This window comes from Monodon monoceros, unplaced genomic scaffold (assembly GCF_005190385.1).
Source record: "Monodon monoceros isolate NGI ecotype Baffin Bay Population unplaced genomic scaffold, NGI_Narwhal_1 Super_Scaffold_1, whole genome shotgun sequence".
NCBI classification, from domain to species: Eukaryota; Metazoa; Chordata; class Mammalia; order Artiodactyla; family Monodontidae; genus Monodon; species Monodon monoceros.
The window spans coordinates 86,229,853-86,247,285 of NW_021703765.1; the positions used below are offsets into that span (position 1 = coordinate 86,229,853).

At 51.9% G+C, this 17,433-nt stretch overlaps 1 protein-coding gene across 8 annotated transcripts in view; it reads left to right on the plus strand.

Annotated features, from left to right (window-relative positions):
- EP400 (E1A binding protein p400) overlaps positions 1-17,433 on the plus strand; it is a 113,423-nt gene that overhangs the window by 45,373 nt on the left and 50,617 nt on the right. For all 8 annotated transcript variants that reach the window (XM_029226909.1, XM_029226902.1, XM_029226913.1 and 5 more), the window contains 9 exons: positions 3,920-4,027; positions 4,964-5,154; positions 5,396-5,573; positions 10,239-10,375; positions 11,401-11,570; positions 11,966-12,140; positions 12,242-12,378; positions 14,721-14,907; positions 17,150-17,316. In XM_029226909.1, the coding sequence (XP_029082742.1) occupies positions 3,920-4,027; positions 4,964-5,154; positions 5,396-5,573; positions 10,239-10,375; positions 11,401-11,570; positions 11,966-12,140; positions 12,242-12,378; positions 14,721-14,907; positions 17,150-17,316 (1,450 nt within the window). The remainder of the gene's footprint in view (positions 1-3,919; positions 4,028-4,963; positions 5,155-5,395; positions 5,574-10,238; positions 10,376-11,400; positions 11,571-11,965; positions 12,141-12,241; positions 12,379-14,720; positions 14,908-17,149; positions 17,317-17,433) is intronic.

The following is a 17,433-nucleotide window of genomic DNA, read 5'->3' on the forward strand; positions in this document are numbered from 1 at the left end:
ATAAACGGAATCACTCTGGAGGCTCACCCGCTGGCCTTTCTCAGTTCCGTTTCCGAGTTTTGTCCTCGTGGAGGTGTGTTGCTACAGAATCAGTGCCCACGGCTGAAAGGTGGTCTGTGTGTGCATGTGTCACGGGTTAGCGGTTGTGCTGTTGGTGGGCAGTTCGGTGGTTTCCCTGCGTTCGTCCTCACAGGCGGCGCTGCCTGCAGCAGTCTCGTGTGTCCTGCGCACACACGCTCGAGCGTCTGTGCTCAGAGCAGGGAGGCCGGCTTGCGGGGCGTGCACACACGAGGCGGCGCCCCGCCGCGGTTGGAGTGCTGGGCCGGGCCCTGCGTCCCAGCAGCGCCTGGTGGTGTCTGCCTGTGGTGGGGGAGCGTGGCCCACGGGGCGCAGCGTCTTCTCACAGCTGTCCTCGCCCACTTGGTTTTGGGTTTTCTTTTCTGTGCTGACTCTGGGTGTTCTTCCTGTGTTCTGGACACGTTGCCGTGTCAGTGGCGTGTGTCCCAGTAACCTTTTTCCAGCCCGGGGTGGGTCTGCCTCCCCTTTACGGTGCCTTCTGAGGAACAGGTGTTCTTAATTTTAGTGTAGTTGTGTTTGTCCGCGTTGTTTAAAAGAAGCTTTTCTAACCTCAGGATCAAAAGGATGTCTTTGTGCCTTGTCTAAAAATTTTTGTTTTACGCTCGTATCGATGTTTGTAATCCACCAAGAATCACTTTTGTCTCTAGTGTGAAATAAGAGTGCAGTTTCTTTTTTTTTCCCCAAATGGTTAACTGACTCTCCCCGTGCCATTTGAAAAGGCCATCGTTCCTCAGTGATGCTCAGTGCCGGCTCACGTGTTAGTCACGTTTTCCTGATACCACGGCTCTTTCTGGGACCTTCATTGTTTTACTGGTCAGTTTGCACCAATGCCACACTCCCTTGATTACTCTAGCCTTATAATAATTCTTGAGGCGTAGCTAGGTCAGTCCTTCTGCCTTATTCTTTTTTAGGAGAGCTTTGACTAATTTGGGTCTATTTCAGATACAGCTCAGTATCAGTTTATCAAGTTTCAGAGAAAAACTGCTTGGGGATTTTGATTCAAATGTGGTTGAATTAGTGGGTGTTTGGTGAGAATTGCATCTCTATGAAGAGCTTTTCCAACCTATGATCAAAGTAGCCTCTCTGTTTACTTAGATCTCCTTTAGTAGCCTCCGCTAACATTTTATGGTTGCATATTTTTATTAGATTTATTTCTAGGTGCATTATATTTTTTGAAGTTGTAATCAGTGTTTTTTTTTTTTAAGATTATGTTTTAATTTGTTGCTGGTCTGTAGAAATGCAGTTGATTTTTATTTACTGATCTTAAATCCAGCAGCTGTGCTAAATTCTCACATTACTTGTGTGTATACAACCTCTTCATCTCTGAAGAATAACAGTTTTTTCTTTATAATCCTGGTCCTTCTATTACCGTTCCTTGCAATAAAGTGTAGAAATAGAGGTGCTGATGGTGGGCACCTTTGGCTTGTTCTTTTTTTTTTTGGATGCACCACACAGCTTGTGGGATCTCTAGTTCCCTGACCAGGGATTGCACCCGGGCCCTCAGCAGTGAAAGCATGTGGAGTCCTAACTACTGGACCGCCAGGGGATTTCCCGGCCTTCGGCTTGTTCTTGATTTGAGAGGGACATTTTCACCTGGAAAGGCAGTAGCTTGTGGTGGTTGGTCACGACTGCTTGGTTCAAATCCAGTGTTCTGTTTTATCTCATATCTTAGCCTTTGAGCTACACCTTGTCTTGCATTCTTGTTGCAGGCCTTTGTGATTCTTGTGTACATCCCTGACTTGGTAGAGCCTGTCTGTGTTAACTTGGAGCTACTCTACCCCTTCCTGTAGGGCAGGAATTGGGAGCAGCCCGGCCGGGTGCTTCTGGCTCGGGTCTCACGGAGATGCGGCCGTCAGCAGGCCCAGCCTCCAGTCCACCCCAGCTGGCCCCCTAGCTGGCCGGGTGGATGGTTGTTGGCAGGCGAGCCCAGTCCCCCTACACAGGGACTTCTCCGGGTGGCTGTTCGAGCGTCCTCAGGACAGGGTGGCACGGTGGCTGGTGTCCCACAGCAGGCGATCACCCTGGTTATCCCTGGCCACTCAGGGGAACTGACCAGGCTGTGACCGCAGGGAGCCGTGTCACCGGGGCACGTCTTCGTCCATTCACTGGGGTGCCTCTTCCTGGTCGGGTCTCCTCTCGTGCCCCTCATGAACCTTTCAGCACTTCCTTTATGTAGATGTTGTGAATTTTTTAAAACCTAAATTCTAAGTATTTAAATACTTTCTATCTAAAGAAGTACAGAAATACTTTCTGTCTAAATAGAATCTTCTTTCCCATTTTATCTTCAAACTAGTTTATATGTGTGAAGGCTGTTGATTCCTGTGAGTTGTTTGTTCCAAGACACCTTACGAATTATCTTATTCTTGAGGTAGTTTTTCAGTTGTTTCTGCTGTTTTTCTTTTTTTCCTACTTTGATAACCATTATATGATGTATATGTACATTTCCCTACATTTTGTTATGAAAACATGAAACAGAAAAGTTGAAGAACCTTATTTTGAACGCCCATACACCCGCCACCTCCCTTGCACAATTGGTCTTCGCTTTATCACGTATCTACCTATCAGCCCCATATGACGAATAGTTTAAATCATGAGCAAGTTAAGTCACTGGATTATGAGTCTTAAACGAAGAGAGCCCTCAATACTGTTCTTCTGGGGTACTTCTCTGTGGCGTTTGTTACTTTGACCACAGATTTTATTGACATACGGTGTACGTGCAGAAAGGCTTATGTATCACAGGTACACAGCTCACAGCGTTCGTTGTCTTGTTATATATAACACCCAGTGGAACTGTGTTTGAATACAAACCTGGGTCCAAGTTTCCGATTACTCCCCTGGACAGACCCATGGAGTGGGAAATAGTGACGTCAGAGGGCATGAAATTTAAAGCTCTTCAGCTTTTCATACTGGTTTCCAGAAAAGTTAAGCCTGTTTATACCATCACCCGCAGTGTTGAGACTGTTTGATTCATTATGTTCATCCAGCATTACGGTTTTAAGGTGGTTGCCATGCAGTGGGGGATACATTGCGCACTGGTTTCTGGAGGTGCTCAGTTAAAGAGATACTTTATGAGCCCTTTAGAGTATTTTGTGTGTGAGACAGCTCCATATCCCTCTCCCATTGGGCTTTCGTGTGGTGGGCTGTTTGATCAATTAGGGTGAGCTCTTTATACAAAAAGTCTATAGCGATATTTTATCATCTTTTTTGAACATTTTTTGTTTTATTTTTGACTTTTACTTGATGTTTTGTATTTTTATGTATCATCTCCACTGATTATTTCTATCAGTAGTAGTTTTATATTTTCGTTTATTAATCTGTAGATTTTACTGTACATTTATTAAGATTATTTCAGGAATATTTGTTCCTTTATGAATAAAAGTTGAGTTTCTTCATTTCAAAGATTCTCATCTTTATAAAGAAAAGGTCGTATATCTTGTATCAGTAACGGGCAATCATTATTAGTTTTTGGAAAAAAATAAATGTGCTTTTAGAAAATACATACATTTCCCAAGGAATTAATTTAAAGCTAGGAAAAGGAATATACGTTTGACCCCTGAACAGCACGGGTGTGAACTGCACAGGTCCACTTACTTACACGTGGATTTTTTCCAATAGTAAACACTACAGTGGTACACGATCCACGGTTGGTCGGGTGTGGAGGAACCTCGTACAAGGAGAGCAGACTAAGTTACACTCGGGTTTTCCACTGCAGGGTCGGCAACGCTAACCCCTGGGTTGTTCAAGGTCAACTGTATATGAAAGGGCCCTTCTCCTGACTGTGTTTTCTTCCCTGCTGACACTATTGGTGTAAAATAATCTTTCTTCCTACAATCCTTTCCAGCTGAATTGCCCTTAATTGATTTGATGAAGTTGTATGAAGGTGCCTTTCTGCCGAATTTCCAGTGGCCCCAACGTAAACCTGACAGTGAAGAGACAAGTGAAGACGAAGGTCTGTTTTAACATCTTTGAGGAATTCAGCTTTGAAAACAAAAGCCAAAGTACTTAACAGAGGAAGGGTGCTTAAAACAGAGTTTCAGAATTACCTTCACTTCTTTCAGTCTGATAAAAAGTTGAAAATATATTTAATATGAAAGTTTATATTAATAGTTTCATTAAATTCTGTGCTTTTTATTTTTATTGGTTAACTTGGCATAATTATCAGAGTACTTGATCAAGTTGTGGACAATGTAGAAATACTCTTCTCCAGATTTATACACATTTTACGGGCCTAGGTTTTATCATTTATCCAGGCTGTGCTGTGTTTGTTTAATTTAACACACCCAGTTTAAGGACTTTACTTGACTTTTATTGGAGTTCCAAGGAGGTACACAGACTACTCCCGGAAGAGTCCACGTGTTGTTTTCATCCCCCCTGTTCTGGTCCATAGACGTGGCTGCCTGCGGGGGGCAGCAAGGGAGGGGCCCAGAAGATTCTGCGGGGAGGCCAGGGCTTGCCGGACCCCACGCTGCAGCAGGACTCCAGGGGGGGCTGGTGGCCCCCTTGCTTGCCCAAACTAGGATGCTTCTGATCCTTCCATTCTTGGTGGTGGAGGGCAGTCACTGAACCCTTAGATGGCTGTAAATCTCTGGGTGATACTAGCTCCTGATGCTGCACAGACATTTTCCAACTTCACCCAAGGGCCTTCCAGAGCGGTCCTACAAACTCCATAAGAGTTCGTACCTGTCTATCTGGATACATTGTTAACTATCTAAAGTGGATTAAAAACAAAAATTTGCTGCTCAATTCTGTCTTTGAAGTGTTTGGGTTCTAGCAACTCCTTTTCTTTTTTCTCTTCTCTCTCTCTTTTTTTTGTCATGTTAAGTGGCCTCATAATACTATCACAGCCTCTCAAACCTCACAAGTCCCGTTTTTCCATTGATCACAGACGTGGAAGACTGCTCCGGTGACCGGGAGAGCCGGAAGGGTGTGGTTCTCATCGACTCGCTGTTCATCATGGACCAATTTAAAGCCACAGAGAGAGTGGTTGTCGGGAAGCCTCACACAAAGGACATCGCGGAAGTGACCGCTGTGGCCGAAGCCATCCTGCCCAAGGGCAGTGCTCGGATCAGCACCGCGGTGAGCCGCTGTGCCCTGTGTGAGGGGTGGTGTCTCTGTTAAGGGGAAAAGCTACCTCCTTCCAAATGAGCTCTTTATCCCAACGGCAGAAGTTGTCAGGAAAAACAATTAAGGATCTTTCTTTTCCTGTTATCTGTAAATCATCTTCGTGGCTTTCCAGTAGGCTTATCATATGACTGATCTGACAACAGTTGTAATGGTTGTTCTGAGATGTGCCTGTTGGGCCCGTCTGCCCCTGCAGGTGAAGTTGAACGCTCCGGCTCTTCTGTACGGCGCCCTCAGAGACTACCAGAAGATTGGCCTGGACTGGCTGGCCAAGCTCTACCGGAAGAACCTCAATGGCGTATTGGCAGATGAAGCTGGGCTTGGTAAAACAGTGCAGATCATTGCTTTTTTTGCCCACCTAGCCTGTAACGAAGGTAAGAGCTTGTTGTTTTTTGAACAGTTCGTATTTGCTGAAACTGAACCGTAGGCAGTGCATCTGGTGTGAGGGTGGGGAGAGGCCTTTATTCTCTGCTCCTTTGTTCCGTGCTCTGGTCCAGACTCAGAGAACTGGGCTCAGAGGCACTCATCACTGGAACAAACAAAGCACTCGTTCACAATAAACACTAGATCGAGTAACTCACCATTTTTCAAAGTCTAACGTAACATAAGACCCAGCAGGCTGTGTGACTGGGGCTTTGTGACTTCCAGGCCGCAGGGCCTCTGCGCTACTTCACGTCGGCATGAGTCCTCGTGGCCGGGCTCTCCCCTCAGGCTCCCATGGGCCGGCGGGTGCGCGTCCCCCGTGGCGTGATTGGTCGCCCTGCCGAGGCCCATCGGCGTCTTCCCTGTGCTGTGGCGCAGGCCCTCCTGTCTCTCTGCTGGATCCCGCCACCCCTGGAGCCTTGTGAGGGCTCGGCGTCTGTGCAGCAGCAGAGGGACGGGGTGCCCGCACTCCACAGCAGGCCGTGCCCTGGCCCCGGACGTCTGCCTCCTCACCCCTCGGCTCTTCCAGCTCGCACGGACGCTCAGCCTTCGGCCCCCGTTCACTGCCCTCCGCTTGGCTGTGGGCCTGGCGCCCGCCTGCTCCCCGCCTGTGCTGTGGGGCTGTGGACGAGCCTGTGTGCGTGTCTCTAACACGGGACAGGGGCTTATAGGCTTCCCCTCGCAAGGGAAGTGTCCCGTAGCACCGGGGGTAGGGGAGCAGGAACCTCACGTTCCAGCACTTAGCCAGCTCCTGAGGAAGCACAGGCCATCACCTTCATCTCCGTGTCACAGCTTCAGTAGCAGGGAGGGGCCCCTCGAGTTTAGGGGGAGTTGGCACCCTGAGTAGGCTGGATGGAGATTCCTTCAGCCCTGGGATCGTTTCGTCCTCCCTGGCCCCTCTAAATTCTTTCACAGTTACCTTAGCGTCTTTAGTAAATAACTCTTCTTTGCCCTTGGTTTTGAAAGCTTACTTGATCTTACCTTTAGTACAAATGGATCAACTTTGAGGCCTTACTTCCTTGTGCTAATATGTTTGTTTTTGACCCAGTACCACAAAGTGTCCAGTGTAGTACTTTAAAATGAGTTTTTATATATATAGTTATCTCAAGATAGAAGAGCTACCTTGTCTTACTAGTTTATTGTTTAGTTGAAAAAAGTGTTCATTATTGTATTTATAACAGTAAGAACTTGGAAGCAGTGTACACTTTCAAAAGTAGGGGATTTTATTTCATCGGTTGAACAAACAAATGGATCAGTTATTCGTTCCATAGGTGCTTACCCAGCACCTACCTGGTCCCAGGCACTGTTGTAGGCACCAGGGGTGCAGCTGTGAGCAGAACAAAGTCCCCTCCCCCACCTGTGAGGCTCACAGTAGGCACAGCGAATAAGGATTCCACACATGGGAAGCAGCACGTTGCCATTGTGTATGGTGTGCTTGGCACAGCCCGTGAGCAGAGGCCTGAGAAAGCCGTGGCCACCAGGATCGAGGGGCTTGGGAACATGGGGTGGTGGGTGCAGAGGCTGAAGGGGTTGCCGGTGTGTCCACGGGACAGTGCTGAGGCTGGTGCGGAGGCCAGAGGGTGCAGAGCCAGGAAGGCCGCCGGCCGGCCAGGTGAGGGCCTTGCAGGCTGCGCAGGGTCTGGCTCTTCCTGGTTAGAGGTCTGTGTTAGTGCGGGTGTCGGAGGGGTCACTGGAGACCTCCTTGGTGCTGGGAACAGACTCAGAGGGCCAGCTGTTGGGAAGCTTGCCGCCCTGGGGGAGAGGCAGGGGCCTGGCAGGTCCTGGGGGACCTGAAGGGAGGGCGGGCAGGTGTGTGCCGCCCGCTCCGCTTCCGCACAGGACAGGCCGAGTGGGGCCTGCCTGGGACCTGGCTCCCCTGCCTGCCCCCGCCCCCTGGGGCCCAGTGTCCTTGGCCTCCTCCTCACTGTGGGACCGTAAAGTTGGAGTTCACCGGTTCCTCAAGAGCAGAGGGCTCACTCCAAGAGACTCTGAGCGAGGGGGTTCTGGTAAGTTCACAGTTGGAATCCCTCACAAACTCACCACTTTTTTCTTTCTAAAGTAAAACAACCAACAGTCTGTAGCTGTCCACCTGCTTCCATCCCCAGTGGTGACCCCTCGGGGCAGTCTGCTGTGTGTCCTGCCTTGCTTCACCCAAGTGTCAACAGACGTGCTCACAAACACATATATAGACACTTGTCCCTCCTCTCCAGAAATGGAACAATAGTGAAAAAAAAACAAACTTGTTTTTCACTGGAGGGGAAAGGCACTTGGGCTTGATTTACATTTCCCTACTCACGAGGTCATGCCCTTCAGAGAGTTTATCGTCTGCTTGTATTTTTCCCTTTGTGAAATTTCTTTTTTCTTTTTCTTTTTCTTTTTTTTTTTTTTTTTTGGCTGCACTGCGCAGCTTGTGGGATCTTGGTTCCCTGACCAGGGATCGAAACCAGGCCCTCCGCAGTGGAGGCACGGAGTCCTGACCACTGGACCGCCAGGGAAGTCCCATCCTTTGTAGAATTTCTTTTCACTTCCTTATTCGTTTTCCTCTTAGTTGGTTTTATTTTAATTGAAGTATAGTTGATTTATATTATTGTGTTAGTTCCAGGTGCACAGCAAAGTGATTCAGTGTTATATATATATATTTTCAGGCTATTTTCCATTATAGGTTATTACAAGATATTGAATATAGTTCCCTGTGCTATAGTAAATCCTTACTGCTTGTCGATTTTTTTTTTCTTAAATTTATTTTTGGTTGCATTGGGTCTTCATTGCTGCATGCGGGCTTTTCTCTAGTTGCGGTGAGCGGGGGCCACTCATCGCCGCGGTGCGCAGGCCTCTCATTGCGGTGGCCTCTCGTTGCAGAGCGCGGGCTCCAGGCATGCAGGCTTCAGTAGTTGTGGCTCGCGGGCTCTAGAGCACAGACCCAGCAGCCGTGGCGCATGGGCTTAGTTTCTCTGCGGCATGTAGGATCCTCCCAGACCAGGGCTCGAACCCGCGTCCCCTGCATTGGCAGGCAGACTCTCAACCACTGTGCCACCAGGGAAGCCCTGCTTATCGATTTTATGTATAGTAGTTTGTATCTGTTAATCCCATACTCCTAATTTCCCTTTGGTATCCATAAGTTGTTATTTTTTTGTCTGTCTGTGAATCTTTTTTGTTTTGTAAATGGGTTCAGTTGTATTATTTTTTAGATTCCACATATAAGTGTTAACGTAATATCTGTCTTTCTCTGACTTACTTCACTCAGTATGATAATCTCTGGGTCCACCCATGTGGCTGCAAATGGCATTATTTCATTCTTTTTTATGGCTGAGTAGTATTCGTGTGTGTGTGTGTGTGTGTGTGTGTGTGTGTGTGTGTGTGTGCGCGCACCACGTCTTCTCTATCCGTTCCTCTGTTGATGGACATTCAGGTTGCTTCCACGTCGTGGCTATTGTGCATAGTGCTGCTGTGGCCACTGGGTGCATGGATCTTTTCTAATTAGAGTTTTCTCTGGATATATGCCCATGGGCGGGATTGCTGGATGACATGGCAACTCTAATTTTAGTTTTTGAGGAATCTCCATACTGTTCTCCATAGTGGCTGCACCAACTTACATTCCCACCAACAGTGCAGGAGGGCTCCCTTCTCTTCACACCCTCTGCAGCGTTTACTGCTTGTAGACTTTTTGACGGTGGCCATTCTGACCGGTATGAGGTGATATCTCACTGTAGTTTTGATCTGCATTTCTCTGATAATTAGCAATGTTGAGCATCTTTTCATGTGCCTCTTAGCCATCTGTGTCTTTTTTGGAGCAGTGTCTGTTTAGGTCTTCTGCCCAATTTTTGATTGAGGTGTTTGTTTTTTCAATATTGAGTTTTATGAGCTGTTTGTATATTTTGGATGTTAAACCCTTGTCAACTGTATTGTTTGCAAATATTTTCTCCCATTTTGGGTGGTTCTTTTTAAGGATCAGTAGTAATAACACTTTGCTTATGAGCTGTAATGGCTATAGATGTGTGTGTTACAGATATTTTTTCCAAGCCTGCCATTTCTGACTTTTAACTTGGTTTATGTTTATTTGTAGCACAGAAGTTGAAATTTATGTGTGTATTGCCCAGAAATTTAAGAAACGCTTACTTTTCCAAAGAATGCAGTGAAACCGTGTGCTTTGGGCTGGGTTGGGATGGGTTTGGGTGTGTTCTGACTGGCGGCTGGGGACCGTGACGAGCGTGAGTGTTGGACCAGCGCCTGTAGCATGGGGCTGCCAGCGGGCCGTGCTGGCCGCGGGGCTCGAGGCTGAGGATCTTCCTTTCTGAGCATTGTTCGCTGTAGACGGGAGTCCTTCCCCTGCTTACATTAAGGGGTCATGTTTGAATCTGCTCTCATTTTACTGGCTGCTCGCTCATTTGGTTCCTCTCTGTTGAGTGCGTCCTGCCTTGGCCGTGGGAGCAGGGCAGCGGCCCGTCCTGATGGTGGCGGCTGCGCTGTAGGGCGGGCAGGGACACCCCCGCGTCCCAGTGATGTCTGCTCTAGTCGCGCCCTGGCCTCAGCACACCTGCTGACCGGGCACAGCGCCGGGGACCTGCCCCGGACAGATGGTTTTTGTTACAGAGGGCATTTGTATGTCTCCTGTGTAGGCAACTGGGGCCCTCATCTTGTCGTTGTGAGGGGCTGTAACATCCTCAAGTGGGAGCTCGAACTGAAGCGCTGGTGTCCGGGGCTCAAAACGCTCTTGTATGTTGGCAGCCATAGAGAACTCAAGGCAAAGAGACAGGTATGTTAGTTTAAACTTGAAATAGAACTAAACAGAAAACATCTTACTTTCTGTAGAAGACACATTTCCGGGTGTCTACACACGCTTGTTAGTGTAATTACTGTCAGCCACTCGTTTATGAGATACGAGACCTTCTAGTTGTCTGGGCTCAGAGCCGCCTTGAAGCATAGACTACACTCAGGAAACCGGCCATTCCATGCAGGGCTGTGCTCACCTCCCAGGAGGTGGGGGAACTTCCCCCAGAGCCCGGATGGTCTCTGGAGGTGCTGTCATCCTTTTAAACTGTAGACCTGTTGGCTGTCACAGGCGGAAATAAGAAATTGTGATGTACCCTGAGTCCGGAATTACAGGTCGTAGAATGACTCCCATGGGTGTGTCTGTTAGGGGTGTTCGTGACAAACAGACGAGCTTCTGAAATAGATTTGGACTCTTATTTTTCTGTTTTCTGCCCAGTAGTTTCTAGTACTAGATTCTAAGTAAAAGTATGTTTACAGGTCACAATTTTTCATCGGAGAGAAAATTTTGGCTTATGGTTAGACTCTACTGTGTTGAGTAATATTTACTTAAAAAGCGAGTACTTTGAGGGGTCTTTTCTTTTTTCCTCTCTTTTTTTTTTTTTTAACTCTCTGGTAATTAATTTGCTTTCTAATAGCTTGGAATGTAGTCAGCTGCAGTGTAGATGCGCACATTTCCTATCGTCTTCTGAATGCGTGTTCCATCACTAAGATGATGGACTATGAACGCGAGCCCCATTTCTGGATGCTGTGTGCTGATCTGTTTTCCAAAAGCAATTGTTAATGCCTCCAAAGCAGTTTCTAATTTGTCCACACAAGTGCTTAGCCTCCTAAAGAAAAAGATCATAAAAACATAAACAGCTGTTTTCTGTGTGATGAGAGAGCAGGTTACCAAGGAAAAGGAGGGGTGACGGCGGTGGGGCAGGTTAGGTGGGTAGTGAGCGCGCACGGAAGTCCTCTCCAGGCCGCTTGTTCCCGCGCAGACAGTGAGGCCTGGCTTCTGTGCTGCAGGGGTGGACAGAGCCCAACCGCATCAACGTCTGCATCACGTCCTACAAGCAGTTCTTCAGGGGCTACGCGTCCTTCACACGGGTGCGCTGGAAGTGCCTGGTCATCGACGAGATGCAGCGTGTGAAGGGCATGACCGAGAGGCACTGGGAGGCCGTGTTCACCCTGCAGAGGTCTGGCCACCCCTCTCCACGTGCCGTGTGCTGGGTATTGTTGATGTAAAGGTTCTTTGGAGGGACTGTAGGAAACTGCAGGCTCCCAGAATGGCCTTTCAGCTTCAAGGGCTCCCCTCACTGAAGGCGCTCATTTAAGTCAGTCCATTCCTCAAGACGTGTGTGTGTGTGTGTGTGTGTGTGTGTGTGTGTGTGTGTGTGTCTGTGTGTCTGTGTCTCTGTGTGTGTGTCTGTGTCTCTGTGTGTGCGTGTCTGTGTGTGCGTGTGTGTCTGTGTATGTGTGTCTGTGTGTGTGTTAGCTCCCGAGGATCGTTGTCCCTTTCCTTGAATGTCTCCCGAGACAGGCTCTGCGCCCAGCTTGACGTTTCAGGTGTCGTCTCCCGTTGTGTGTTCAGCCAGCAGCGACTGCTGCTCATCGACGCCCCGCTGCACAACACCTTCCTGGAGCTGTGGACCATGGTGCACTTCCTTATCCCGGGCATCTCCAGGCCGTACCTGCACTTGCCCCTGAAAGCCCCCAGCGAGGAGAATCAGGACTACTACCACAAAGTGGTCATCCGGCTGCACCGGGTATGCGGCCGCCGCTGCGGGTCCCTGCTTGACAAGCACCCCCGGCTTAGCGTGCATGGGCCACGACTTCATTTTAGCAAAGGAGAACTTTCTTTTTTCAGGTGACACAGCCCTTTATTTTGCGGAGAACTAAGAGAGATGTGGAGAAGCAGCTAACGAAGAAATATGAGCACGTCCTGAAGTGCCGCCTCTCCAATCGACAGAAGGCCTTGTATGAGGATGTCATCTTGCAGCCAGGGTGAGTTCAGGGCTGCGCACTCCTGGCCACCTTCCTGGGGAAGAGCGGGCCCCTCTGGCCTTCCAGAAGGCTCCTCCTCGGCAGTGGGCCTCTGCAGCTGGAGGCCATGCTCGCGCCCGGCCCTGGCGGCTCCGCTCCTCTCAGGCTGGCAGGCTGCCCCTCCCTGGTCCCATCAGAGGCCGTGCCCAGAGCCGGCCCAGGAGGAGTACAGCGTCGCAAGCCGCTCGGTGCCGCACTGCACTGGAGGTTCACGCAGGAGGCTGTGCTGATTGAATGGCTCGTCCGTTCACAGCCGCGTGTAGGATGTGAGACCGAGGCCCGTGTGCCGTGTGGTCAGGCGCAGGTGGCGCTCCAGGGCCACACCGGGTGGCCACGGGCACCTCTGTATGGACCCTAGAAGGGTGGGGCCCCGTCCTGTCCATGATCCTTCCCGTGACCTGTTTGGCTCTTCTTGTCATTGGTCGCGAGCATTGTGTGCTTAAGTGCGTAACGTGGTCCGAATAGCGTCCACAGCAGCAAGTGTGCAGGAGAGGGTTTTGCTGTTAATGCCTGCTTGTGTTATAGGCTTCTTTTTAGACAGCTTTAGGACGGAGTGTAAGTAGCCAGTCCTTGGCAACCAGCGTCATGCTGCGGCAGGCCGTTGACCATCTCAGTCAGGCATAGGAGCTGTGGAGACCCCACCCCTGACAACACGTGCAGTGACAGATCCTGCTTCCTGGACACTATGGGAGCAGACAGCCCGCGGCACGGCTGGCGCCTGCTGGCGGTCAGCTGTCTCAGCCCGTGCTGATCCGGAGAGAATCGCAGCGTGCACAGAGGGCGGGTCCTGGACCAGCAGGCGCGGGCTCATGTGGCCAGGGCATCCCTTCACCCAGACAGAGCCCCGGCGTCCTCGGGACGCCTGCCGTGTCGCTCTTTGGTGGCGTGACGTGGTACGTCGCTTGGGTTGCGCTTGGCAGTGACGACCTTGGTCCCGCTTGTCGAGTGTGGGATGCTCTCTGTGTGCTCATAGGAGAGGCCCCTGCACCCGGGAACCACTGGGCCAGCAGAGCCTAGGTTGTCCTGTGCCGCAAGGTCCCGATGGAGCAGCGGGGAGATTCCCTGTCTTAGGTCCCTGCACCTCTTTCTCTCGGGCATGTTGGTCAAGTCAAGGAGGGCCATAAGCAGGCCTGTGCTGACCCCACGGCGGCTCCCGGGCGTGCCCCGCACGCCTCGGTGCATGTTGACACGATGGTCTCGGGGTCCTCGAATGGGCTCTGAACGTCACTCCTGGTCAGCGCCTTCCTGCCCTCTGCGTGGCGACCGTGTCACACGTTTCTACCGCCTTCCCAGAGAGCCCTGCAGACCCGCCTGTGGTGGCGCCACCTCCTCCTGGTTTCTTTTACAGTCCTTCCGGCAGGCTCTGAGCTCAGTCCCCCAGGAGCCTCCATTTGCAGTTTTCTTGGTCTCGTGTTTTCTCTCCTGTCTCATCCGGACACATATCGCTGGCCTCTGAACGGCCGCCCTCCCCTCTCCCCTTCTGCTCTCTGGCACCGCCTGTGCGCCGTCCACGTCCCCGACCCCACCCCGCTCCACCCCTGCGCCCACTCGCTCCGTCCTGGCGGGAGCTGCCTGGGCCGCCGGGCTGACCGCGTCCTCCTGTGGCGGCTTGAGCTGTCCCCAGGCACCGCAGATCCCATGTGTGCGGGACTGGCTTCCCCAGACGTGCATCTCCGCTAGGCTTGCCTGACTCAGGATGCTGTGCTCCACCGTCCAGGCTGTCCTCCCGTCCTGCCGTCCCCTCTGCTCCCCCTCTGCTCGCGAGTCCCTGCCTGCCCCGCTGCACGGCTCCTTCCTGCCTCGCCCGCTGGGCGCGCTGTGCTCTGCGGCCGCCCTTGGGGGCCCCCAGCCTGGAGGTCTCAGCTGGCCTCCATGCAGTCCCCGCACCGTGGCCCCCGTGGCGCCGGCGCGGTGTCAGGCCTGTGGGTCTCCTCCTTCGCCGGACCACCCCGTCCAGTCACTCTTACCCCTGCCCCTCGAGGGCCTTCTCCCCCAGGCCGGGTGTTCTCACCCCGCCACTGCCTGCCGACGCTCGTCATGGCTGCCGTGGAGAATGGCGTCGTCCCTGTCGCGGGAGGCGAGGAGGGCTGTTCCCGTCTGCCGTGCGCCCTGGCTCTCCGGCCGCCCATCCTGTGTCACGGGGGTGGTGAGCGAGTCTGAGAACCCTCACCGCACAGAGGTGGGTCCGGATGTCGTTGCCGTGCGAGCCAGGTCTGGGGAGAGCGCGCCGACTGCGTGTCTGTGGAGCCCAGCCGGCACGGGCTCGCAGCCAAGGCAGTGCTTGTGTCTCTCCCCACGCACAGAACGCAGGAAGCTCTGAAGAGCGGGCGCTTTGTGGACGTGCTGAGCATCCTCCTGCGGCTGCAGCGGATCTGCAACCACCCCGGGCTGGTGGCGCCCCGGCTCCCGGAGTCCTCCTACACGGCGGGGCCGCTGCAGTGCCGCTCGGCCTCGCTCATCCTGAAGGCGCTTGACCGAGACTTCTGGAAGGTACGCAGAGGGTGCGGGCGGCTCTGCATGAGGTCTGTTCTGGGTGCTTCCGGAACGTCGGTCTCCACTAACTTGCGTCCTGCGTTTCGCCATCGCCTGATGCTGGGCAGCATCGAGTGGCGGCGTAATGGGCCTTCCCCGCGACCTCGAACCCGCTTTGGAATGGGCCCCGAGGGGTGAGCCCACAGTGTGGAGGAGCAGGGAGGGTTTTCCTCGCCTGACCGTTGGCCCCTGAGAAATGGCAGAGCATGTGGAGGAGAGCAGGGCTCAGAACTGCGGGACCGCGGGGGTGTCCTCACACGTGCGCACGCGGTCTGAGGCTTGTGGGGGCCTTTCTGTTAAAATGTTAGTAACTGTCCCTAGGTGGGGAAACTCGGTTATTTTTGGACCAAAAAAATAGAGTTGTATACCTTTCTGTGTTTGAATTTTGGGGTAGTTTTGGAAAGTTTTTCCAAAACCAAAATTTTTAAAACAAAAGAGATTGGGTTAGGTTGGGTGATTCTGAGCACAAGTGTGCTGAGCGTGTGGCTCTCAGCAGGGCAGGGCCGAGCCCTCAGGGGCCGTCGTTCCTGCTCTGGCTTCCACGCAGGAGGCTGAGAGCTTGCCCAGACCAGCCGGCCGCTGGCAGGCTGGTGCCTGAGTTCTCCTTGGCTGTCTCTACCCCAGAGGACCAGGGACCGAGGTCTCACAAATGCGGAGAAACAGGAACCAGCTCTGTGGCTTTGATAGGCTTGTGCAGGTTCGGGGTGTGGATGGGACAGGGACCCTGGGGCCAGATTGCAGGGGCTCACGTCCCGGCTCTGCCCCATGAGGAGTGCGGCCTCGGGTGGTCAGTCTGCCTCGGTTTCCTCACCACACCGGGAAGTCGTGAGGAATCGGTCAATTAATGTACGTGATGGTCTGAGGAAGGGCCTGGTTGGTAAGCAGTAGTATGTGGTGAGTTACGTGATGAATGTGATTCCTACCACTATGCCTACTATTCTTTTATTGGAGTGTAGTTGATCTATAGTATTACTTTCAGGTAGGGATGAGTTTTTCGTTGAGTTAAAGAAAAATTGAGCCATGGGGGATAAAGTTGTGTCAGAAGCAGGCTACCTCAAGATACCACTGCGGCAGGGAGGTGTTTCATGGATAGTAGTTTTTATGTTGTGTTTTCATTTTAAAAACAGTGTTACTGAGGTAGCTCATTATCGTAAAGCTCACTGTTCTGAAGCGCACAGTTTGTTGGTTTGAGTATATTCACAGAGTTGTACAACAACCATCGCCACTAATACTAGAACATTTCATTACCCCAAAGAGAAAATCCACACGCACTGTCGTTCCCATTCCCCCTCCCCTTCCCAGCCCTGGCAGCCACTTACCTGCATCTGTCTCTGTGGATTCACCAGGTCCAGAGACTTTATATCAATGGCTCACGTCACCTGAGCATGATATTTTCAGAGTTCATCCACGTTGCAGCCTGTGTCAGAATCTCCTTCCTCCACTGTCTGGATGGACCGCAGTGTGTCCGTCCGTCCACGAGCTGATGGGCACTTGGGTGGTCTCCGCTTTTTGGCCCCTGTGAGTGCACATGTGTGTGCAAGTTGTGCGTGGGCGTGGGGCTCCCTTCTTGCGGGGCTCCTCTTGGGCGCATGTCTGACGGGGAAGGAGTTGCAGGGTCACGTGTAGAGTCCATGTTTAACCTTTTGATCAACTGCCTTGCATGGTGGCTGCCAGGTTTCCCATCCCCACCAGGGTGTGAGGGGGTGGGGGCATTCACGTCTCTACATCCTTGCCCACACCTGCTGTCCATCCTCTTTGATTCCCGCCATCCTGGTGGGGGTGAGAATGTCTGAGAGAAGCACAGGTGGAGTGAACAGCCCCAGGGCTCCGGACATAGCGACGTGCCGCACGCCCGCTGCACCTGCACCAGCACGCTGGGGTCTCTCCCTCAGCCTCCCCAACGAGGCCGAGCATCTCCGTCCGTTTAGACGAGCGTTTTCCAGGCTCGTCCCTCTCTGCTGAGTCTAGTCTGTCTCTTAAGTGCCACCCTCTCCTTTCCCACTGCCACTCGGGATGACCACGTGCCATCACTCCCACCTTTCTTTAAGTTGGGGAACTGAGCACACCGAGGTCCGGCGGGTGCCTCGCAGCAAGACGGCTGCTCGGGGCCTGGCCTTCCCGGTTTGGAATCGACTTGAATTCCTAGTCAGCTGTTTTCTTCCTGCCTCCTGTAGCAAAATTGTTTTCTTTTTCTTCTTAGGAAACCGACCTTTCTATATTTGATCTTATTGGCTTAGAAAATAAAATGACTCGCCACGAGTCAGAACTGCTGGGTAAAAAGAAGGTGACACGGAAACTCTTCGAGGAGCTGTTCACCGCGCCGCCACCGTCGGGCAGGCCAGCGGCTGTCAGACTGAAGCCCAGCAGGTGTGTAGTGTGGTGTGGAGCGTCACTTCCTGCTCACCAGCCGGCTCTGGCTGGGTCCTGGCTGGTTGTGTGTCGTGGGGTCTGGGTGGCATCCCCTCTTCTCCTGCTGAAAGGGAC